This window comes from Sylvia atricapilla, chromosome 2, assembly GCF_009819655.1.
Source record: "Sylvia atricapilla isolate bSylAtr1 chromosome 2, bSylAtr1.pri, whole genome shotgun sequence".
In the NCBI taxonomy this organism is placed as follows: domain Eukaryota; kingdom Metazoa; phylum Chordata; class Aves; order Passeriformes; family Sylviidae; genus Sylvia; species Sylvia atricapilla.
This window is the reverse complement of record NC_089141.1, coordinates 20597943-20623058: the sequence shown is the minus strand read 5'-3', so window position 1 is coordinate 20623058 and position 25116 is coordinate 20597943. Positions and strand designations below refer to the sequence as shown.

Genomic DNA, 25116 nt, shown 5'->3' with positions numbered 1-25116 from the left:
CGGGCCCCGCCCCCGTGACTTCGAGGAACGCGCAAGCTCCGCCCTCCAGCTCGCGCACGCCCCCTGGCGGCCGCGTGAGCCGCGGCCCCGCCCCTCCGCTCTTTCCCGCCTTGCGCGCGCGCACCGGGTGTCGTCACGGGCGTGCGACGGCGGGCGGGGGGAACGTGAGGGGCGGGTCACGTGGGAGGCGGGGGGCGGCCACCGGGGCGCCGTGCCGAGGGCGGGGGGCGGCCGCTGTCCGTCTGTCCGCCCGATCGCCGCAATGCAGAACGTCATCAACACGGTGAAGGGGAAGGCCCTGGAGGTGGCCGAGTACCTCACGCCCGTGCTCAAGGTGCCGGTCCTGCGCGGGAGCCGGGATGGGGCGGAGGGACACCCGTGGCCGCCCCCGCCTGCGGGCGCACTTCCCTGCCCGAGCCCCGGGAGCCGCTCCGCTTGCCCCGGGAGCTGGCGGTGCCCTTGTCGGCCGGGCCCGAGGAGCTGCGTGGCTGCGGGTCTCGAAGGGCGCGGTGCTGGGCGTGCCGGGCACAGCCGTGGGCCCTCATCCCGAACCGGGCCGGAGAGGATGGGGGAACCGCGGCTCACATCCCGCTGGGAGGGGGGAGCACCCACCTGGAGGGGCAGGACTGTCAAAGAACAGGTGTTGCTGCTCCTGCGTCTCAGGGAATGACTTAAATGTTGTTGCCGTTTTCTGTTAGATTCAGGAAACATTCACCTGCTTGTGTGTCCAGGAATTGCAATTCGAACGTTGGAATCGGACAGGCTTGAGCCTTGTTTCAGGAATTGCGTTGCAATGGTTATTTTGGGTAAAGGGCAAAACTTTTTCAGTTGACTTTAAAAAGAACAAACCAAAACAACGAAATTTGCCACGCTGTCATTATGTGACCAGGTTTTATATAGCCCAGCTTATTCCTGTGTCAAAATTACAGTATTAATACAAGCCTCTGTGCACCGAGGTAGCTGAGAATAGCAGAAGTGAGCCATTGGGTCGTTATAAAGGTGGGCAGCACATCTCTTATAATTCCTGCACGTTTAGGTAGAAACAGATAATGGTTCTGCAGCAGTTAGACTACATCCCATCCTCTGACTCTTACTTGCAAACAGTTTTTATGTAAACCCCAACTTTGTATATGAGTGCTTAACTTGGCAGCAGTTTTTTTGCTACTGATTTTGTTACTTCTGCATGCTTTTGAAAAAACCCTTGTTTATGACGGCAGTCTCTCTGCCTGTGGCTTTGTGGTTTGAACTTTTATGTGCTTTGCGCTCTGCAGCTTACATCCCTGGGCATATAGCAGTGACAGTCAATTATTAATTGATTTTGTTCTTCCGTGGTATGTGGGATGCTCTTGTCTGGGTAGTGGACCTTCCTAGAGTTGCCCACCAACGTGAAATGTGTGGGTTGCAGTAAAGTTGTGGCATGGGAAGCTGAAGTCAGTTGTTTAAGATAGTACAGTAGTTGTTGCACAACTGGTGTAGTAATGGACAAATTCATGTGTCTAGGTGGATTATTGGGAGGAGGCAGGAGTAGAACCTTCCAGAAATGTAAGGTGTTGATATTATGTGCTTATGTTCCCCCTTACAAGGGGGAAATAAATACTCCAAACTTAATAACTTTTGAAAGAAACTAGACCTGTATCTCTCACAACCAAAGAATTTACTTAGATCTAAAAATTACCTATTTACCTTTAGGAAACAGAGGGTGAATATTTTGCGTGTTTTCTTCCTGTAATTCCAGAGACACAAGTTCCCTACTTTTTATGGTTCATTTTGAGGGGAACCAGAAAGTTGTGTCCACTGTGGTGTTGCACAATGTGTTATTGAGGATTCAGAGTTTTGTAGCAATTCAAATTTACTTTGATTTCAGTCACCTAACATATAATGATGTTACAATGTTTGTAGAGCTGCTGTTTTCCTTTTCTTTATCTTGTTCTTAAGTCTATCTTAGAACTGGGGCAGAAAGGCAGTAATCAATGCCATATCAAACAAGTGTGCTCCTTTCATTTTCTGTAGCACAGGTGATAGCACATATTGGAGGAAGGAATAAAAATAACAAGTTTAGCTGGGGCTTCTTTTCTTCAGTGTTTTCCAACTGATTGGATATGGTGAAGTTGTGGCTGGAAGCAAGACATTTTCAGTTGATGCTTTTAGTTTTGAGAGGAAAAAAAAAAGGGGGTTCTTAGGGCAAGAAGTCAGCCATGCCATGGTTGAAATTGTGTTCTTTTCCAAAAGCCTGTTTTGGATAGCTCTGGTGCTGGGGAACAGCAGGATACCTTGGTACTTGAGGCTCTTCTGAAGAAACAACCAACCAGAAGTCATTATACACTTAGTCTAGATTTCAATATGATGCAAGACGTGTTGTTCTTAATCTTCATAAATGTTGCCTTTAATGCCAAAGTACTTCATTTCTGCATGCAGAATAAATCTGGTGTTTTCTTACCATCTATTCTTTCATCCACAAAACTCCCATGACAATACACAAAAACTGAAGCCGTTTCTGTGGGGTGCATGATGAAGGCACAGAAATGGGCATTAAAAGAAAGTGTATCACTAAGACTTTGTATTTCACTCTTTCTACCCCAGAGAAGAGTCAGTTTTCTCTTTCATTCATGACTTCTTAGCTGCAAAACCTCATTTTGATGCGTTGCAGTGCTGTTCAAAGCCTGGAATTCTGGAGTCCTTGACAGTTAGAGTCACTGATTCCAACTGATTTTCTGTTTCTTACTGGCAAATGTAATACTCAGTGCCAGTCATCTTTTCTTCATTATTGCTACAATTGGCAGTAGCAAAAAAAAAATTATTTTGTATTGGTGATAATTTTTCATAATACCTCATATCTTGCAACAAGTAATTTTAGGGAGCCTTACTTCCTTATTTTCTAATGTAAGATGCCTATTAGTCATGGCAGAGGCTGCCTTCAGGCTGATTCTTGGATCTCTGGACAGAATGAGTTGAATAACGAAAGTAGAGGAGATGTTTGTCTTTCCAGTAAATTGTCAGCAGTTCTCAAAATTTTAAACTTTCTTTGCTTTCAGGAGTCCAAGTTTAAAGAAACTGGAGTAATTACACCTGAAGAAGTAAGTATTCAGAAACTTAAATTTATTTTGAAAGTAATGTTGCATTTTTTAATGCAAAACAACTATGCTAAACAAATCATGTCTTTGCCAATTATTGCTTCTTGAAACACTTTCCAAAAAAAGTGAAAAGTGAAATTTCTAAGTGGCATTTTTTACTCTACAGATGAAGTAGATCAACATATCTTCTCTTGAGAAGGCATTAGGCATCTGATTGTGGGATGCTTCTTTCCTCTGTTATGCTGGGAGAAGATTGTAAAGAAGCTGGGTCAACAGCTTCATCTGTCATGGGAGTTCAGGACTGAAGCAGGAATGTATTGATTTTTAAAGCCTTTCCTCTGAGGAATTGGAAGAGGAGCTTTTATCTTTGGAACAGTCTTTGTTTGCCTGTTTTTTGGTTCCTTCCAAGACTCTGTGAAGACCATTACATATATTTGTCCACACCATGTATCCAATGATTTTTATTTCTCCCTCTTCTTCTCTATAGGCTGCTTTAGGCTGGTTGTATTTTGGATTGGTGCCAAGCAGTTGTATTTTTTTAAGAACACCAGTGCAAAGAGCAACAAACAGGATTTTTTTTCCTTGAACAGTAAGAATACTGACTGTGTTGAGGTATTTTAATTTCCCTGCTACACTTTTTCCCATATTAAAGTGCTACTGATCTGCCAATACTTTGTCTTTACAGAGGTCGAATAAAACAGTGTCAAGACTGTTAGGTAGAATGAAAGAAAAATGAAACAATAAAAAAAGTTCAAGATGAGATGGAAAAAAAAATTGAACAAATGATGACTGATGCAGATAGACAATGTGGACAGAATTATTTTTCTTAATATTGGCACCTGCATTTTTCTGCTGTGTTGCCTGGCAAGCAAGCACTCATTCTCTGCCTTTGACACAGAAGTACCACACAGACAAACAGGCTTAGCAACATGGTGTTCTGTTCTGATAACCATATGTATGTGTGTATAAATATTCATATGTGTTAAACAATAATACATGATCTTTATTGTATGTAAACTAGAATAATAAAGTCTAGACAGATGTTCTACCAATGCCTAATCCATTCATGATTTATGGGAGAAGAATTTGCAGTAGTACTGTAAGAAAAGGCACTTTCTGTAGGAAGATAGCAAGAACCACACTGTATTACATTAAACAGTTTGCAGCATTAAACATGACTAGGAATGTGAATAGTCTGTGTTCTCTGTATCAAGTTAGGTGCTGCTGGGATGAATAAATCGGGTCCTTCAAAGCAGTAGTCAAGGAAACCGGTTATACAGCAAGATTAAATTTTTTCATAAGTTTATATGAAGCTGGAGCATGGATCTGCTGATTCCCCCTTTGACAGTATTTGTATAACAATGGTTGCTAAAGAAGAATAATGACACTAGGATGTTTTCTTTGAATGGGTTTGGATTTCTTGGGTAATTTAGGATGTATTTTAGTCTGAGACAGTAACTGCTGTATAGATTTTTGTGGGGTTCCTGTGGCTTGCCTCTGAGGATGAATAAATTAAGACTGAAGATGACTCATTAATCAAACTCAACACCTACTCCCTCTTTTCGCTTCTCTGTGTATTTGATTTAATAATTTCAAAAAATTCTTGCCTGTCATGAGTTCTTGCTAGTTAATACCTCCAAAAGATGACACTTATTTTAATTATGTATGCAAATACAGGAAAATCGTTAAAGTAATTCTCTTCAGGACAGAAATAAGATGTTGTAAAACTGATCATCTTCTACTTTCCGGTACTGATTCAGATATGAGGTAGCATCAGTGCTTGAGAAATAGAAAGTGAAACCAGCTAAATAATTTTGCTGCTCAAGGTGAAAAAATGTAGATAAAATATCAAATGCTATTTTAGGACTATGTATCTGTTGCACTCACAAGCGACACTGTTTTTTCGTCTTTAGTAATATATTTTAACTTTGCTGTCACAAACAGAGTTCCAGTTCTTTGAACAGAGAATTTTAAATAATTCTGGAGTTTCATTTATGTTTACTATGTAAGAGATAATGAATTTTAAAATTTCCCTGTGTATTGTGAGAATTTGCTGAGGTTTATTTTAAAGGATTCAGTTTTGGTCGAGGCTTCTGTTGAAAATAGGTGAAAGGGAAGCACTTTGCAGAGATTAAACCCTTTAATCCATGTGCAGTGCTCACTGTGGTGTTTTCTGCTGCGCTGAGCCGCCTCCCTTTGGAGGACACGGTGAGGAAATGGCTGTGACCCGCTGCAAGCCTGTTATGTCACACTGCAGCAGCTCCTGGGCAGCTGGGGAGGCTGCTGCTATAAACTGGCACTTCAAGACAAGGAAGCACCTGTAGCAGTAGCTGTGCACCTCATATTCCAAAAGGACTGCTGCAAAGCCCACAGAAATCACTTGAGTGCAGGCTTGCCTTCCTCAATTTATGTGTACAAAAAACAAGCCCAGAGGGTTAGGCTTTGCTGTGTGAATTTTGAGTTTGTACACAAGTCTAGCATGACATTGCTGGCAAGTTTGACTTGGCAGTATCACTTTGAAATAGTAATGCAGTTTTGTAAAAGGCTTTGTCTGTGATACTACGAACAAGCAGAGTGAATTTTTTTCAAAACTATTTCATCAGAACAAAATTACCTCTAAGAATTCTAGTGTACTAATTAAGTGGTAATCCGTTTTTTGTTAACATCAGTGATCAACTATTATAGTGATGGTCATTATATAAAATCTGTGCTCTTTATTTCTTTTTTGCAGTTCTCTCACTGATTCAGTGGATTCATGGTCTCGCTTTTCTTACTTCAAAATTGTTTTGAACAAGGAAAGAGAGTTAAACATTTTTTACATTAAGTTCTTTGTTGTCTTTGTAAAAGTTCAAATAGTGGTAAATAAAAATAATTTCTTTATTACAAAGTAAACAATCTTACTAGGTCCAGATACTTTTTCTGGTTCTTACTGGACTGGCGGGTAGTATTGCAGCTTTTGAAATGCTGAATTTGCTGTGGTGTTTAGTACGCATTTCGGCTGAAGTTGGTTTAATCTTTGCATTTTCATGGTTAGCTGAGAAATGGGGTTGAAATAAAGCATCAAGCTGATTGAAACGTTTGTTAATTACACAGTTAATCGATCAAAGGAATGGGGAACTAAAATACTAATGCTGAGAAAAAATTGGAGATTGTTTCCTTGGGCCATATTTAACAGTATTTTTTTTTCCTTTCTTAACAGTTTGTTGCAGCTGGAGATCACTTAGTTCACCACTGTCCTACTTGGCAATGGTAAGTAAAATTGAAAGAATCACAGAAGATATCATTCCTACCTGTGCTTTGGTGTTTTTCCATTGGATTTAGCCATACATAGTCTCATTTCAGAGCAGTAAGTTGACTTTTCCAGTAAAACTTTGATAATGGCTCTATATTAAAGTCAGGCAGGGCTTACTAACTGCAGTGTAGTAGTAGTTGAGATGAGGATTTGCTTGGGGATTTTTTGTTTGTTTTTCTAAGATTTTAGGGGAAATAATCTGTTACATACTATGAATGCTTTTAGTGCTTAGCTGCAGTAGCAGTATGTCTCCCTGGGTTTGTCTTGGTGATTGAAAAAGCAAAGGCCATGTGCAGCTGGAATTGCTAGGCAGTAGTTGTAAATGGTGTATTTTGGCAAGCATTTGTTAATGTGTTCAAGTTAGCCCATAGCACTTCACTGTGCAGTGATTGTCCTTGGAAATACCTTCTGTGTCATGTACAGTAAGGGTGCCAATAAGATGCTTCCTTATGTTTTACTGATGTCTTGCACTATGAAACTAATCTGCTCCTAAATGAGCGTTGTCTGTGCAGATGATGTCATCAGGGTCTTGGCTCTCTACTGGGCCTCGAATCACTGAAGGAAAGATTACTGTGTTTGAATCATTGTTTCCCTGCCCCTTTGCCACCTCTTTCAGAGAAAACATGATGTTGAGTCTGGCAGCAGTTTGGAATGGGCTATTTAGAATGTTACTTTTATTGCAAACCAAAAACCACTCAAGGGGAAGGCCAATAGTTGAGTAATATGAAATTAAGAGTACTTAAGCACTAGTGATTATGGACAGATTTTGTATTTATAGAGGTCTATTGCTTTTCTGAAGTTGCTTTCTTCAGACATTTGCTACTATGTTGTTGATGATCCTAGAAAATTTTATTTAGAATTATTCTGTCAACACGTCTTTACTTGGTCATCTCAAGGTGAAAGTAGTTTTTGTGGCATAAAATGGTTTTGATCTTAGAACAGTTAGAGGTGGCCAAGCTTTCTAACACCATACCAAATATATGTAGGGAAGAGTAAAATCACAGCAAACCAATTCTGAGAATAGGTCAAGAGGATTATATAAAATGTTCCTGGCACAACGGGAAAATAGAAGGGTTCTTTTGTTTGTCAAATTCTCAAATGGTGCACTTCATTTTACAGGGCTTCAGGAGAAGAACTAAAAGTCAAAGCTTATCTGCCAACAGACAAACAGTTTTTGGTAACTAAAAATGGTAAGGCTGAAATTCAAATGTAAGTGTTCTTAGAATTGACACCATGATTGACTGCGCTGTCAGCTGTCCCGATGGTCTGTATTGATAGGGGAAGCAGATAGCTCACACTTAGGGTGCTCTGGCTTTGCAGTATTAAAGAAGTTTTTCCTGCACTCCTAAATTCTTTTTCTTAGACCACTTTGTAGTAGAGCTTTTTATGAGATATTCAGTTTGCCTTGATGAAGTATAAATGAACTTTAAACATTATTAACCTCTTTGTCTTTGCTTCAACTCATGTTCAGTGTCTAAAACAAAAATATATTTATTTTCTTCTTTCCTTTGGAAACTCAGACTATTGAAGAGTTCTCAAAATGGTTTTCATAGCAACACTGATAGTTCTAATTCAAGTATTTAGTTAATGGTGATATCCTTGTCAATTAGAATTATAGAAATACAATCCTGAATTAATTTTTCATCAGCTTCACAGTAGTGTTTATATAATATATGTGGTGACTACCTTTTTAATGGATAAGAAGGATAAGAGTTTGGCACAGCTATGGGGAAATCGAAAAGATCTTGTATCAAAATGTGTCAAAGCTATTAAATGAAGATTACCACTAAGAAAGCCTGAGGAGATTTTTTCATGCAGAGGGTTGTATTATATGCTTGTATTTCCTCACTGGCTTTTGGAGTCTTGCAGTGCACTATCATGCAAAAATTACTACAGTAGCATTGGACATTTTCTTGAGATGAGCCTCATGGTTTGATGGCCAGCTGATCTGCTTTGTTTCTTTTCCTGCCACTACTGAGGTTCCTTGTTGCTCTGATCCTTATTGATCACATTCCAAAATAACATTTCCTGCTGCTGGTGTCACATTGGCCTCCCACCCCAGTAAAAGTTGTGGGCTGTAGTTGAGACAGACCTCCTTTTGGAAGTCTTTGAATGACTTCACTTCAGCTTGCACACCCCCTTTGTCCCTTTCTGAAAGGTTAAAGAGCAGTTTTCAAATGCTGCATTTAATGCAGCAGATATGTTTTTTCTCTGCATTAATAGAAAAGGAAGGAGCATTTTCTACATAGTCCTTGTTTATGCTATTGGAAAATGCCTGCTTGGCCTAATCATATATTCAGTCTTTCTTTGACTGTTTTCTGAAAACATTAGCTAAATCTTTATTTAAATGGCTCTGTAATGCATATGGCAGAAGTTATTCTTAGTGTCACATGAATTCTGACCTTCTAAACTTCTAGATGTTAAATTATAATTAAACATACCTAATTTATTGCATAAATAGCTGATACAAATGTTAGCAGAATTCTTAATGAGTTTGGAAAACTGATGAAAATCCAGGCAAACTTGTCCTTAGTTTTTACCAATGTGAAGAAAACTTACAGGCTCTCTTCAGTTGTTAGCAAATGAGAAATTAATTCTTTTCTACTCCTTAAGAGATTGGATAAACTGCTGTAATACTTAACAGAAAAATGAACTTTCAAGGCTACAGGAATCGTTGTATTTTACATTAAGTAAAATATATGGTACAGCACATCAACGTATTTTTGTAAGTTCAAACTTTTGCATTTGAAATACAGCCTTAGGATTCCTTAAATAGGAATATTTGAAAGATTGCCGCATTTTAGAAGGCCTTGTAGGACAGTATCATGCTCCAGTCTGGTTTTGTGTAAGAGTGACTGACTGCATTCTTTTTGTTTTGCCATTTCTTGTAGTGCCGTGCTATAAAAGGTGTAAGCAGATGGAGTACTCAGATGAGCAGGAGGCAATTATAGAAGAAGATGATGGTGATGGGGGATGGGTAGACACTTTTCACAATGCAGGTATTGAAGGTCTTGCTTCATGCTTTGCATTTGGCAATCTGATTTTCAGTTTCCACTCTTAGAAAGTAAAATCTTTCTTATATACACATCTGTGTACCCATATGTAGTCTGGAGGAAATAAGTTACATTATCAGCTCCCTACCTGATTGGTACATAATGTTTAACTGTGTGACTGTATATGCTTGAAACAGGCTCCTTTTCAGAGACAGTGGGAATTATTTCAGTGTTCTCTTACTAAAGTTCTAGGAAGTTATTTTAAAATATTTAAAATACTCCTCTCAGTTTTTACTTTCTTTGGTGTAGTATTTTTTGCTATAATGTGGAGAAAGTTCTCTGAATATTTGCCAGGGTGGGAATAAAAAGGGTTGGAGATGATGCCTTTCTTTTCTGTAGACATGCATTTTTCATCATTTGCAATTCTTAAAGGCATCATAGTTCATAATTGAATGCCCCCACACCAAAGAAATAATTTGGAATAGCTTTGTCGTGTCCTTGAATTAAGTGTGCAGTATCCATCCCTGCTGTGAATAGAGTCCTCTGCCAGGTTTTTACTTTTAGAGTTGACTGGTTTGGGCACCTGCAGTGCAGCACGGCTGTAATACCCTGACTAAACCTTGCCATGTCTCTAAACGCTGTCAAATGAGAGAAAATCTGTTTCTGGAAGCTGAAGAGTTAATCAGATAAATGTGCTCTGTCAAAGCAGAATCTTTGCACATATCCCAAAAGGTACTGAGTAAGAACTGCAGTAAAATTAGAAAGCTAATGGGGAGGAACTCAAGAGTGGACACTACTATGATTTGGGGTGGTTTTATACCCCTGCTTCTCCTCAGCTAAAAGCATTGAGTGATCTGCTACATTTTGCTTTGTCATTGCTTTCAGGAAGCTCAGAAATACTCATAAATGCCTGCCTTTTTAATGAAGTTGAGTTTGATTATTGCGATGTGAGTGCCTTTCCTGAACTCACTTTTATGCAAAAATACCTTAAAATAGAAGTCAAGATTTGCAGAGTTCCATCACGGGTTTTGTAAGGCATGGCACTTCTGTGCTGTGGTGCCGTGTGTTACTGATGTGGTTGGCTTAGGGATGTCCAGCACTAAGCATGATACCAATACCAGATGAACAGCCTCTCACATATCAAGGTGGTTGTGAGATGTGACTTGAAAAGATGAGACACTGCTTTCTGAAATCCTTGCCAACTGTTTCTATGCTATTCTCTAAAGAAGGACCAAGCTTTTTGAACGCAAACTTCTTGTTCAATTTACAGGTATAGTGGGTGCAACAGAAGCAGTTAAGGAGATCACATTGGACAGTAAGGTACTTGTTTCTAAATTTTTCTGTTGCTTTATTACAGACCTGAAGGTAATATTAGTTTTACCAGTGGCAATCTAGTACTCCCTGTGAAAGATTAAATTATATTTGGTCACTAATTGTTTTGCAGATGTACACTGACCCTCAGAGCCTGTGATATTAGTCTAAGCATGTGCATCTCCTTGTTGCTGTGTTTATTTAGGCATTTGTCTTTTTGAAATGCCTGTAGCCAGTATGCTTCTGTGCCAGGCTTCTACAAACTGAAAATTAAATTCTATTTATACTGATGCCACACATTTGTGTTCCAAGACATTAGTGTTCGGAAATCCAGTGTAAAGAAATTTTTATATGGAAAAGTAATGTGGGAATGTAAAGTATTTCTTTGTAATCTTCAACTACAGCAAGCAGACTTTTACCACATTGGTCCAATTTGACAGGTTTATGCCCTTCAGTTTAGAAGAACTTTACCGGTTTAAATGTATACATGTTATGAAATCCTCAGTTTCTTCACGTTTCCACAAAGTCACTTGAGCAGGAGAAAAACCTGAAACTTAAGTCCTCAGGAAGTACTTGAAATGCAAATGTATTGGCTAACATGTTTAAGAAACATGGATAAAGTCATAGAGACGCAAAAAGCTTTTAAAGATCAGTTTGTAAGGGGAGTTCTGTCTGTGTGCTGTGACAGTTTAAACCATCCAAGAATCTTTGGATCCTAAAAATTGGGGGGAAAGAAAATGGACTGCCCCATGCTACTGTGTAATTATAAACAGCTCACAGTGCTATCGATTTGCTGAACTGTGAAGTACAGGTTCCAAATGACTGTTGAACATAGTAAAAATACTGCTTTTTTACAAGTCAGTAACATGAGCGTGGTAGAAATACTCAAAGAATAACTAAAATTGATCACTTTTTCTGCAAAACACAGTATTTGCAGAATATTGCTGTGATTCATAACTGCTGTTGTGTGTTTTGCATTGAATTTCATTTCTGTTGTATGTAGAAATACTTGTTTGCTTGCAGGTCCAATGCAGGAGGACAGCTCTTTCCTGCTGATGTTCTGACATTGCACTTTGTAACTTAGTTTCTTACTGGTCTTGATGGTTTGGGTTTTATAAATGAAAAATCAGCCACCTGATGCTCAGAGGAGCTTCTAACTGTAGTAGTTATTTGGATTATTCTCCTAAAATCTTTATGGAATCTCTGTAAATTGAGATCTTTCCTTTCTGAATTTCGTTGGACTCTAATGCTATGCAAGGCCCGAAAGTGGACTATGGGCTTGTGCTGCATTTGTTTCTGTTGGACTATGTTTCTTTGCAGAATTATATCAAAATGTGGTACTCTTTGTCACTTTCTTGTGTTTTAAAAAAATTAAGGAACTGGATAGGGTTCATAGTGTGTGAAACTGGGTGACACTTTTAGTCATATGATAGAGTTTTATGTAGTCTCAGAAAGAGGAGGGGGTTGGACTCAATCATCCTTATGGGTCCCTTCCTTGAGATATTTTATGATAACTGTTGCACAGTTATGGATCAGAACTTAAAAAAATCTTATCCTACATGTTTAGTCTTAGCTGTTTAGTCATTGCCTTTCATTTGCCTTTCATTTGAGATAGGTGGATCTTTTGATGGTTTAACACCATGGTCACTTTTCTTTGTTTAGGAATTAAATCATCCCAGATTGCAAAGTCAAAGGATTTTTTTAAATAGATTTTTTTATGTCATACTAAGACTTTGAAACTAAAATGAGTTACTAAGCAAATATTTGAGTTCAGTGTAGTCCTTAATATTTCAGAAATTATCTTTCTGGATCACTGAATGTGTTGACTGGACTTAACACCTTAAATTTCTTGGGCTTGTTAGGCTATGTCGATGCAACAGTCATTAAAGCAGTAGTTTTAATTTAACTTCTACAGGATAATATAAAAATACCAGAGTGCTCAGCATCTTGTGAAGAAGATGATGAAGAAGATGAAGGAGAAGCTGCAGATATGGAAGGTAATTCCTTCAATTGGATGGAACATATTCTATTTCGGGTCTTCAGCTAAAGCAGTGCACTCTAAAATACCACTCATTCTTTGCCAAGAATTCATGCTGAAAAATTTCAGTAGGCCTGTGCTCTTTAGCATCTTTTGTATTGTTTTATTTGATGCATGTTTACTCTAACTTGTGTGGAAAAAAACGTATTGGAAAATTGTGTAGTAAGAACAGATCTAAGTATAAATCAGGGATTTAGCACAGCTTCGTTCCAGCTTCATATCTACACTTAAACTCAATCTGCCTGTATAAAATCACTGAATTATTGCTCCTCACCTACTTACTGCAGTCTTGGTTAAATTTGTGTTTAAAAAGGGATAGTCTGGTATGGGGATTGGGAAATTTCCCTGAATAAAACTTCTTTAGATACATGTAGATTTTTTTTTAAGTAGTTATTTATGAATGACAAATATAATGACTGGCTGCAAGCTGAACACAGAATTTTATGGGTCTTCTTTTCAGAGTATGAAGAAAGTGGGCTATTGGAGACAGATGATGTGAGTGAACAGTTCTCTATCTTGCCTGTTACAATATAAGCACAAGCAAAGGAAAAATAATGGTAACAAATGGCTGCAATAACAAGCTTATGAGTAGTAGGGTTATTGAGCTTGGATTCCTATGGATTTGTCTCCTGCCAATCTACTGCACTAACTTGAACCCTTGGGTCCTCAAAGATTTTGTCCACAGAAATTTTCCTTGGTTTTGCTAATCCTTTTTGCTCTGCTTGTACACACAGTGCAGTATTCATGAGAAGTTAAAAAATGCAGTGGCAGTTTTGGGGCTTACACGGGGAGGATGAGTGGCCTATGGGTTCAGATTTACACCAATCCATCAGACTTCTATGAGAGAAAACAGAGGGCCTCATTATATGTGGTACTATGCCAAGGTCTTCATGAACCTGCACAAACGGAGACCTTTGCCTTCTGAATTTCATTGGAATTGTCTGTTACTTGAGAAAGAAGGTAGAGGGTGTAACAACATAGCTGTCTATTTCCTTAAGAAATCAGACCTTTTTTGAAAAGTAAAAAAATAACCACCAAAAATAAAACCAAAAAATACTTGTTGGGGGAGAAACTGATACTCCTAATTTAGAAATAGAAATAAAAACAAACCATATGTTGGTGGGGGGGGGGTGTGGGAGGATGTGGTGGTTGTTCCTGCTTAAGAACATTGTTTAAAGTTTTACAGTTTTACATAACTACTTGGGATGGGAAAGGAGGGAACCCAAGCAAGACTATACTAATCTTGTTATTTTTACCTTGAACCAGGCAACTCTTGACACAAGACAGATTGTAGAAGCTAACAAAACTAAAGTTGATGTTGGAGGGGAAGATGCTATTCTACAGACTAGAACCTATGACCTCTACATCACTTATGACAAATACTACCAAACTCCAAGGCTCTGGTTATTTGGATATGATGAGGTATATCTATGTTGGATTATTTTTTCCTGCTTCTGTGAAATTAGACTCACTGTGTCAGATAGAAAGGATATTTGGTTGCTTATTCACAATAGAAATTTAAAGGAAAAAATGGTGAGAAAACTGTTAAGCAGGCTTGTTAAGCTGTTAACAGTTGTAGGCTTGATGGCAGGGCTTTTATTGTACTTCAGCAAGTTGGAACAATTTCACTGAAAACTGCACATGATAACTGAGCACATTTTGAAGGAAGCCATTGGCATATTTGTTAGCACTGTAGAACTGGTGATTACCCCAGTAAACTAAGTCAAGTAAGCAGGTATGTGCTTTCATCACCTTCAGGAGGAAAGGAATATAGAAATAGTTCTTCCCTTTAATCACTAGGTTTCTTGAGTTAAAGTTGGCCAGGACCCACTGCTCAAATACCAAGGTGGAACCTAGCTGGTTTTCAAATACATTGACTTCACCACTCAAAGGAAAATCTCTGCAGTACTATTTCTATAACAATATGGATTTTAACACACTCAGTTCTTTCATTGTACCGTCAGAACTTTTATATTTCAGATGCCTGTAATTTTTGGGGCATCATCTGTTGGTGATGTTAGAAAGGAGCAGGATTCTTTATTAGTAACACCTTTGTTCTCATGTTCCTTGTTCCTCTGTAGCAGCGGCAGCCTTTAACAGTAGAGCACATGTATGAAGATATTAGTCAAGATCACGTCAAGAAAACGGTGACCATTGAAAACCATCCTCATCTTCCTCCACCTCCCATGTGCTCAGTTCATCCATGCAGGTAAGTCTTTGTTTCTGGTCTGATACAGCCTGCAGATAACAAGGTGCTTCACTGCTCTTATTAAGGATTTTGTTCAGATTTTCTGGATGTATTTCTACAACTGGCTGCTGTAGTGGTCTATTACCTTCTGAGGCAGTGTGAAAGGAAGGGATCAGCAAGTCTTTTGAGTTCATTCTATTCATTGCAGCAAGTGTGTTGTGCAGTTATCACTGTCTTCTCTGATCAACTTGTTTTTTTAACTCAGCTTCCCTGTGTACTCCAGAAGATGGCAGACTACCAGAACTCAATGAAATTAAGTTTTATCCTTTTGTCTGCTTTTTGAGGAGGGTAGAAGTACAGTGTATACTTTGACAGCAGAAAAAGCTATTGGAACATTAAATAGTAGTTTCTTGTTTTATGTTGACTACCTGCTGCTCCCCTTCAAATTTTGCACTGATAAATAGAGATCCTGGGATTGTCACACCGAAATATTTGTTGAACACAACTGCAAAATATGATTGGCTTTTTGGGTATTTTCTGTTCCACTTTTCCATGTTTCTCACCCAAAACAGAGGGAGACTAGTTCGACTTGCTGTGCACAGATATTTTTTCTAGGTACATCTTGTCTTAGATGTAGGCCCTAATATCCTTTTAGGTATCTTAGTGATACAGAGCCAGTATCTTAGACAGTGTAATTCCTCTTGACAGTATGAATTTCCTGGAGATGAAAGTTTGGGCTTTTATCTTTCAAGAAAAAATACTCTTTGTATGATTGCATATGTTTAGAAGAAAAAATTTAGAGATCAGATTGCCCATTTATATTGAATTTCCTTTGACTTAAACACTTTGGTTATCCAGGCCACTAGCTGAGTATCAAATAATAAGCTTGTTGTTGATAAGCTTATGGTCATTTTCACAGACTCAAAGCATTCTTGCTTGTGGTTTAGTGTTTGTTTCTTCATCAGTCTTTAGAGAAGAGAGCAAGGGAACTTTGCAACATGTATTTTATGGCTAATTTTGGTCTTATGAGGGTATGTATTCATATGCTTTGTAAATCTGTATCTCATTCTTCTTGCAGTTCTCAGTTCATTAGCCACTGCTTTTCAGAAGTGTTTGCTTTTGCCAAGCAGGCAGACTTAGATATGGACAGTATTTAGCAGGGAAGCCATTACACAACTGGAAAATAGCTTTTCCCCTTCTAGTGATCTAGTAGAAAATTTTGGAGTTGTAAAGTTTATTCTTGGTCTTTAAATCATCAGGTTTAAGTCTGCACTAACAGAAAATGTCAATCTGGGTGCTCAAGAGTAATATAAGAAGCGGAACTGGGAGAACTGTAAAGCAGATAATAAAGAATAGAACAGAAAACAACTTAAGGCCTCTGTTAATCTGTGGTACCAGCACATGTTGAATACTGTAGTGCAGCTGTTGTCATCTGTTCTGTAGTCTGTGAGGTGAGAGAAGACTAAAACCAGAAAATATAACGGAGATTTGTTTGGGATAACTGAAGTTATAAAGCTCTTTCCCATAAGAAATGATTGAATAATCTGTGACCCTTAATATTAGCAAAAAGCTGAGCAGGGAGTTGTGATATCAGTGTGTAGTGGTTTGACATTCGTCAAATTTTGTTTATCAGTTGGGAGATAGGATTTTTAAGAGAAAAAGACAAAACAGGCATAACTTAAAAGTAAGAACAGATAGATTTTATTAATACACACTAAAGAAAAAAATGAGACCTGCTGAGACATTCAGACACCTCCCCCCCCACCCTTCTCAATTGTTTACTTTTTCACACACTACAGAGAAAAAACTATGATTTTCAGTTAGTTTCCACTATTTAAACACGATTTTACATCAACTTGGGAGAAGAGCCTCTCTAGAGTTATGGGGAACACGCCACAAGAAAAAAAAAATCGAGTGGCTTTCGGAGATCTGCAATTGCCTGGAATTTTTTGCAGATTCTGTGCAGTCTCACCCATATAACAGCTTTTCATGCTGTTCATGGACTTCCACGTGTTTGGGGTATTATTTTAAGAATGCTTTTCTAGTACAAAAACAGGGATTCTCTTCTATTTCTAAATTCATTTCTCTCTCAAAAGAAATAGAAACCTCTTTATTCTTTCCCAGGAGCCGGGGATATATTCTGATCAAAATTCTTAGTTAAAACCCATGTATATCAATACACACAACCCTTTGGGTAGAACTTGCATTTCTCCAAGCAGCATTAGGATATTACAAAAACAGTCCATTTCCCTATAATTCACATCTAGAGAAAGTCTGGTCAGAAATGTCCACTTCCTCTATCTCATCTTCAAAATTGTCTTTCTCAGTTCTTTTACTGACTTTTTTTCAGTGCTCTCTGTCTCTACATTTCAAATGTCTTCCATGGAGGAGGAAAAAGGGTTAAAGTCTTTGCTCAGAGTTTTTCTTCTTCAGCAGACTCAAGGCCACAGATGATGGTCAGGAGAGAGGAAGGGAGAGCACAGGCTCAAGAACATTGATAGATAAAATCTTCTCCACCCCTGGTCAGACTTCAAGCGATTTAAACTTGGATCAGCTCCCTGGAACTCCGGAGAAAAGTTCTTGAAAGTCTCTCCTCCTTCGGACCAGTGGCTCTGGCAACCAAGGCCCAGAGCACGGCCACCGTGGTCTTTGTGTAGGGCCAGACTGCTGTTCTGCAGTCCTCCTCCTCCTCTCCCCATCGGAGAAGCCAGGAGGGGACAGAGGGGGTACAGCCAGCCCTGGCCCCTGTCCCACAGGCAGAGCCCCCCCCAAGGCCCGGCAGGCCTGGCCCCGGGGGACCAGCCCAACCCCGTCCACGAGGTGATGTTACCTTCTCCATGACCGGAAAAGGAAAAAGCCCCAGTCACCTGGAAAGTTCAGATATAAGGCTGTCTTTCCAGAGGCGTAGAAACAGGATTTAAGTTTTCTTCCAATAGTGAAACTGGTGGCATTGAATGCTACTCTGCTGGCATGTTCAAAGCCAGAAAGGATTGATTTCTGCGCACACCACCTAACTAACCTAAGTACCTATTTAAGCAATAATATGTTAATGAAATAAAAAATTGTCAAGATTGTTACTAGAAGGGTTCAGAATAAGGAAGTTCCCGGGTAATTTCCAGCATACTGCTGGAAATCAGCGGTGCTTTGGACAGAGCATTTACGCTTGTTCCAGAGCACTACTTTATACTCTAAAGTGGCTTGTTCAGCCTCTTTATTGAGCGTGTACTGTAAGATAGGAAGCAAAACCAGGTAGATCTTTGGTTTGATCCAGTAAGGTGTTCTTGTACCTTGTATGAACATTCCAGTCTTAATCTCAACCTGTTAGTGATTTTGACTGTCTTATTGTTTGCTATCTGAAGGATTTTGGACAAAAAATAGATGCAGATTTTTTGTGCAACCAGTGTTTTTGGAAGGAGTGTCAGGTGGGAGGAATGTAGGTCTTAACAGACTGTCTGGGAAGATGATTAATAGGAGAAAAGGAGGAAGAAATCCTGAAGCCAAAATTGAATTTACTTTGTGTTTGCTGGAAGCCTTGCTAGTAAATTGTTTGGAAAGCAGCTCCTGTTGATGCATATTGGGAGGACACTCATGGAACAAACAAAGATGCAGAGATATTTGGGCATAACAGCCCTCACTGACTAGGTAAAACTGTGCAGTTTATACTGGGGTGTGGCTACAATGCTATCTGCTTAATTTTAGTTATTACTCTACAGACGTGTTAGCAGTGCACTGCTAATCTGTGAATTTGGGTTGAGTGTTCACAGGTGAGAGCCCTGTGGTCATGTTTTCACTTCTTCCTCTGAAGCCAGTGAAATGCCAGTTCCTTTGTAATGCAATCTACACTTTACACTTGAAGGAATGGTTTACATCATGAGACTTGTTTCATCTTTATATATGAAGGAAATGATTTGTAGTGAAGTGAGACAGGTTTGTTGCTAGTCTTTAAAGTGGAAGAAACAGTAGCCCTTTACAAAAAACTGTGTCCTGGATCTGCAACTGCTTAACATTAGAAAGACTTTAAAAGGTAGTGTTGAGGCTGTGAAGAAAGAGGCTAACAGCATATCGAAAATAGAGGCTTTAAGTATGTTTTCTTTCTCTTCAACATGAGCTATTTGATTTTTCCAAACTGGTAAGGCTAAGAGCTAAGAAGGTCTGGGCTTCTGAATAAAAACTAATAGCTTTGTTTTTAATTTAGGTAGGAACTATGAGTGTTTAGTTATGTCTGCTGCAGTTGCTTCCCATCGTGTTACAGAAATTGCGTAATGTAGGATATTTGTATGATTCCAAACATTTTTCTTGTGACGTGAGTATCCTCATGTTGGGCGTCAGAGAAAGGAAAGAAACAGCAGTTGGATGCCACCGTCAGCTGCTTGAGATGGCTTCTATTTTGAGTAGTTAGTGAAAATTGTTCATCTTGGAGCTCTTCTGTAAGTTGTAGTTCTTGTCAGCATTTTTATGGTACTGGAAGGAACATAGTCAACTTCCTCTTTAATTGCTCTAAACTGCTTTAATCATGATTCTCAGCTTTTTCTGTTATGAAAAGTGTTATGAAGGGACTATCAAACAAGTTAACTACTAAACTCATTTACAATCAAATTGTAATTACTTGCACTGATTCCAAGGATTTATTTCTCTTCCTTTCACAATAAATAGTGATAGGCTTCCGAACTCTTGTTGCTTCTGTTGTACTCTAAATATCTGCAGGGAAAGATTTCTAGATAGCAGGATATTTTAGCTTACATTTCTTCAAAGTTATTTCTTTCCATTGTAATGAAAGTAGTATTTACATATTATATATTCATTCCTCCAAGTTTTTTTACAGAAGAAGACTGAAAACAGGAAACAAACTTTATCAAGTTTATAAAGCAGCTGCAAAGCTTTTCATCAGTTACTGTATGACAGCAAGAATGACCATTACTCTGTGGCCATTGTAGAATTTGAGGTACCCGAGTAGTTCTTAGAAAACAGAACAAATGTCATTAAGATGTATGAAGTTGAGCCAGTATACTGTTAAAGACTTCTAATGGCTGCATGGTGACCTGTATTCTGTGCCAGTAGAAAAAATAGTCCACAGTTATGCATAAGGTCAAAACTTAAGTTTTGGCAGTGGCCAGGTTCCTACAGAGAAGCAGCTGGCCTTGGCACCTGAAATGACATATGTTCCACAGGGCATCGTGGGGATCCAGAATTGGAATCAGCTCTGAGGGTTAGTTGACTTGCAAAGACCAACAGTAAATGACAAATGCTGACCTTTAATATTTCCCCAGACTTGCATGTTCCTGTTTACAGTGTGTCTCGGTAACTTTGCAACAGCTTCCTTCCTTGTTTGCAGTCACTGGCAGCATGTTTAGCTTTGGGGGTAACTACTAAATGCCAGTTGCTGATCAGCTCTTCAGATTGACGTACTGGTATCAAGGCATGGTCAGAAAGTTATGCAGACTCTGCTTCCCACTCATCCTTGTTCTCAGTTGGCACTTTGGTTGTTTTGGGATGGGTATTTTGAACTGCTGCTGCTCACTAACATGCAGTGCTGTGTAGATGGATGCCCATAGCCCTGTATTATGTCACTAGTGAAGATTACTTATAGAATCATCTATTTAAAACAAGGGTGAAGTATAGATAAACGTAAGGTTAATTATACAGCCTGGGAGTTTGTGGTAAAGGTACCTAAATAAGACATCATTTCACATACAGTAGTTTTCCTGTCTGATTTGATATGTTCTTCATCCCTTAGTTTATGGGATAGAAGAACTGCCTTGAACATTACTTCCACATTGTAACTGGTCATTCAAAGATTTGAAGTCTTTATCATTAAGGATATTCCAAACTATAGCAGACAAGGTCCTGAGTGATCTGTTCTATCTGACTGCTTGTTGAGCAAGGAGGATTTTAGATAAGATGAACACCAGTCTCTTCCAGCACTGGCTATTCTGTAATTTTATGTTGCATTCCCAGGACCAGCTTTGTACGCAAATATTTTGTGGTTCATAGTGGGTCTGGGATGTCACTGAGGAGAATGTAAAAGCTTAGTGACCTGAGGAGGTATTTATCCTTCCCTGTAGTGCTTTACAATAAAAGAGGTACAAGGAAGAAGAAAGTAGCTTAAAAACTATTAGTTTGCCATAGAACCCAAGTTACCACATAAGAAAGTTTCTGTACCCTAAACCAATCCTCCAGCAATAGTTCTGAATTTATGCAGGGTTGATTTAATCTGCCTTTCCTAGGAAAGTATGAATTGTTTTAATGTTTTAAACCTCTTCAAGCCTTACAAGTTTGAGTTCAATAGAGGCAGCTAAAAACATTACAGCAGTTTGTAGACATCCTCCTCAGGGGGTGTCTGGGAACTTCTGGCGGCTGACTGCTGGCCGCTATTACCTTCTGGGGCCTTACCTGGGGGCTTCATTGGCATCTAGTAGTCAAAAGTTACACTGGTGTCAAGCAGTATGCATTCACTCTCATGGCACACAGTCTACATTGTAACATACAACATTTTTTGCTTTCTTTGGGAATGTAAGGAGCTGTTGAATAATGTTACATTTATCACTTAATTTTCAGTTACTGTTGCTATTTTGCTTTTCAGTAAACTGAAAATTTCCTTGCTGCTTCTGAAGCTAATGGTCCAAAATTATTTAATTTGCACAAAAACTATTCTTGCTGATGAAAAGGAAGATGCTGCTTCTTTAAAGTATTTTGTTTCTGATCTGTTTTTCAGGCATGCAGAAGTAATGAAGAAAATAATCGAGACTGTTGCAGAAGGTGGGGGAGAACTTGGAGTTCATATGTATCCTTTTTCATTATTACTCAGTTTCTTGGAGACTTCTTGCAGTGTGATGATGTCTGTTATCTCAAGGTTCATAAGCTGAAGCACAATTGTGTATGAAAGCAGTGAACAGCTGCTTGGAGTAGCACTTGCTGGAGTTCAGGGATGAGCTCCTCTGTGCAAGCAGACTCCATTAAGTTTTTAGGGGAACATGAGCAGGAACAATGGGGAAAGCAGCTAGGTTTGAAAGGACAGGACTGAGCCCTTGTTTGTAAGGGTGAAGGAGGTAGCTGTGAGCATGAAACATTGATGGCAGTGTAGGAGGGTGAGACTGGAGGTTCACAGACTCCATCCAGAGTGTAATCACTGCCTAGCAGAACAGCTTTTAAATTAGATTTTAATCTGAAATTAATTTCTGAAAGGTATGATGGTCCCACTATTCTCTACTTTGTGTGTGAGCAATAGCTTGGTAAAGCAACATTGCTGACAAAAAGCAATGAAAATAACTTAAACTACTCTGAACAGCAGTATCAAATGCCTCACAATTAGAATTTTCTTTCAGGTTGCTGCGGCATCTTAGTTATGCTTCAAAGTAATTGATAGTATACTTTCTGACTGGAGCAAACTCCATGATAAAAAAGCAGGTGTGTCCTTTCAAAATAGTATTCTTTGCTGTTGTAGGGCAAGTAAGCAGGAATTACTGAGCAGCTACAGGTCCTGAATCAGTAAAATTCTCATTTACTCTATGAATTGAGACCTGCTCAATTTGTGCAACAAGCAACTGGAAAATAACTTGTCTGTCACAGTTGTTCAAGTTTCCTAGTCCTCAATATTTGCAAATAGTTTGTTTTTTGGTTTGGTTTTTTTTTTAGCACTTAACAAATTGAGGCATTTTTAACATTTCTTTACTCATTTTCATGTATCTTCCATTTTTGAAGAAATGGTCCATGAGACTGTTATGTCAAAACAGTTGGGTTTTCTTACATCTAGTACCAATATAACTTAATAATCAGTTGAAAGTAGTGATTTCTATAAATTTTCAGTTCCCTGTCTACTTCTTTCCCACATGGACAGAGACTGTATATTGTAATTATTCAATATACTCCAGACTGCAAATTCAGGCCCTACGTGCGTTTGAAGGTGATGTATACAAGTGAACTCTTCTCTGCAAAGGCAAACTGTTCAGCTTGGTAAAGCTAATCTCTGTACTTTTCCTCATGAACAGGCAGGAGCTCTTTTGAAGGATGGCTCAGAGTAGATGATTTCTTTTTCTGGGCCTCTGAAACACTGAGCAGAGGATCCTTCTTTCCCTGCAACTACAGGAAGGGAGCTAGAGATTAGCCTTGCTGGGTACAATTCACCTTGGCATTTGTTAATAACAAATATTAAGAATGTAAATGGAGTTGGTAATGTTTCTGTGATGTCTGCAAGATATATTGAAAATAACTTCTGGTTTTATGCATTAACTTAAACCAGGAAGGTCTATTTTTGGTCAAGTGTCAGATGTCACTGCCAGAATTCTCCAGTATTAATCTTCCAGTCTCTTAACTCTGAAGTAGCTAGGTGTTTTTTTCATATTAGCAAGTGATACTGCTGAGCAGACCATTGAACATGACTTCTGCTTTGTTTTGCAGGATTTCTAGCTATTATGCATTTTCCTTAATAAGAAACCCAGGTACCTTCTTATTTTCTTGAAATTTGTACAGGCGGTCATTCCAACGATAGAATATGACTACACAAGGCACTTTACAATGTAACTAAAACAAGAGATGTGTTCCTCTGGTTATCAAATCTTTTTTTAAATAGCCCATCCATGTGACTTATACAACATTATACACAATTTCTGTAACTAATCTTTTATCAACTTGATGCATTAAAATAAAATGTTCCATTACCAGCCTTTTTAATAAAAATCTCTGTGTGTAATATAAATAAATCACTTTCATTCCAGTACAGATGCTGCACTAAGAGATGGGATTTTTTTTGTCCTCCATAATTCCTCTAATTTCCTTCCATGAGTTTATTTTCCTGTATGTTAGAAACTGAAATCTACTTTTGTAGTAGCCTAATAGTTTTGGCTTCATTGCTGATTCCTAAAAATGTGCATTTTTTATTTTTTCCTCTCCCATTTAAATTCATTTGAGAGCTTTGTGGGAGTTTGTTGTGTTTGTTGGTTTTGTTGTTGTTGTTGTTGTGGGTTTGTTGGGTTTTTTGTTTGTTTGTTGGGGTTTTTGTTTGTTTGTTTGTTTGTTTTGTTTTGTTTTCCCAGCTGTAAATGGCTATATTTCCTCTAGGTGGAGGAAGATTTTAAAAGATGGAAAAATTAAGTGATTGTCTTGTTAGGAAAGTTTGACTACAGCTTAAACAATTGACTGTAACTAACCAGTCTTTGAAAGGTGATTTACACTGGAGCAAGACTGGATGTGGAATATTTGGGGAGATAAAGCAAGAGTATTGATTATGTAGTCTGTTTGTCTTGTAATAAAGAGCAGTCTTATTCACAAAAATACAGCTTCAGGGTAAAAGGAAAAAATTGGTAGAGCAAGGTTCAATCTTGATTATTGTCTGTCTCAGCTACACTAATTGCAGTCTAATAGCATGGTATCCTCTTTGGGATGAACATACATGGAGTTGTTTGTGGATTCAGATATTTTAGAGGCATCCAGGCCTTAGCAGCCACTTTCTGCCCTGTAAAATGTAAGGTTTTTATTATGGAAAATTGGAGGAAAGGACCATCATGTCTCTGTATATATATTTGTGCATATATCTATAGTCATTAGATTCTCTTAAACTAGCTTTCAGGAAAGCACTTTTGTCTCCCAAACATCCATCTTGCATTTTGCGAGGTAATCAGAAGTTGAGTGTCTGCAATGGACTGAATTTACTGTTGAGTAGGAAGATTGGTCCCAGTCCTGGCACAGCTGGTGCCTGTTTTGGCTATCCTGTGTACCATGTTCTTACTTACATGGGAACATATAATCAGGTTCTGTATTCTATGCGAAAATTGACTTTCCTCTTGATATCTGTCTTCACTTCCTCTTTTTTGGACAGTATCTTAGGCAATTTCTATGTAAGTGAAGAGTAATTCTGGCTGAAACCTGTTAAAAACTTAACCACACCCACTGAGTCATGCCATAGGAATTTGCCTATGAGACTAATCTCAAAGATGTTTTGGGCTTTCTGGTAATAAAGGAAGCAGCTGTCTCCACCCAGTAGATAGGGGGGCTTGGAGTGGGGCAAAGAGAGTGAGTTTAACTTAAAATAACCAGTAGTGATGTATATATTTTTTCCTTTGATGCATCAGAATCTTTTGAAACATCCTTCTCCCTAAGGTGATTTAGTTTCATAAATTTCCAGTAAGCTAAGTTATAAAATACCACATTCTTTCTTGTCAGGCTTTTGATAAAAGCAAATGGCATGATATTTTTTTTTAATGTATAAACCAAAAAAGTCCTTTATCTCT

At 38.6% G+C, this 25116-nt stretch overlaps 1 protein-coding gene across 1 annotated transcript; it reads left to right on the top strand.

Annotated features, from left to right (window-relative positions):
* The first annotated feature begins 130 nt into the window (after positions 1-130).
* Positions 131-23566, top strand: ATG3 (autophagy related 3). Its single transcript, XM_066340934.1, has 12 exons — positions 131-334; positions 3033-3074; positions 6271-6320; positions 7483-7553; positions 9255-9362; positions 10627-10676; positions 12583-12664; positions 13166-13200; positions 13972-14127; positions 14787-14914; positions 21606-21674; positions 23329-23566. Exons 1-12 carry the CDS (start codon positions 263-265, stop codon positions 23408-23410), a joined length of 945 nt encoding a protein of 314 aa, XP_066197031.1. The 5' UTR covers positions 131-262; the 3' UTR covers positions 23411-23566.
* Positions 23567-25116: the final 1550 nt, after the last annotated feature.

Bases quoted from the DNA above. Each gene is read 5' to 3' on its own strand.
- ATG3 (XM_066340934.1), top strand. From the start codon at position 263: ATGCAGAACGTCATCAACACGGTGAAGGGGAAGGCCCTGGAGGTGGCC. The intron at 3,075-6,270 runs GTAAGTATTCAG...CTTTCTTAACAG, and splicing joins GAGTAATTACACCTGAAGAA to TTTGTTGCAGCTGGAGATCA. The intron at 7,554-9,254 runs GTAAGGCTGAAA...CATTTCTTGTAG, and splicing joins GTTTTTGGTAACTAAAAATG to TGCCGTGCTATAAAAGGTGT.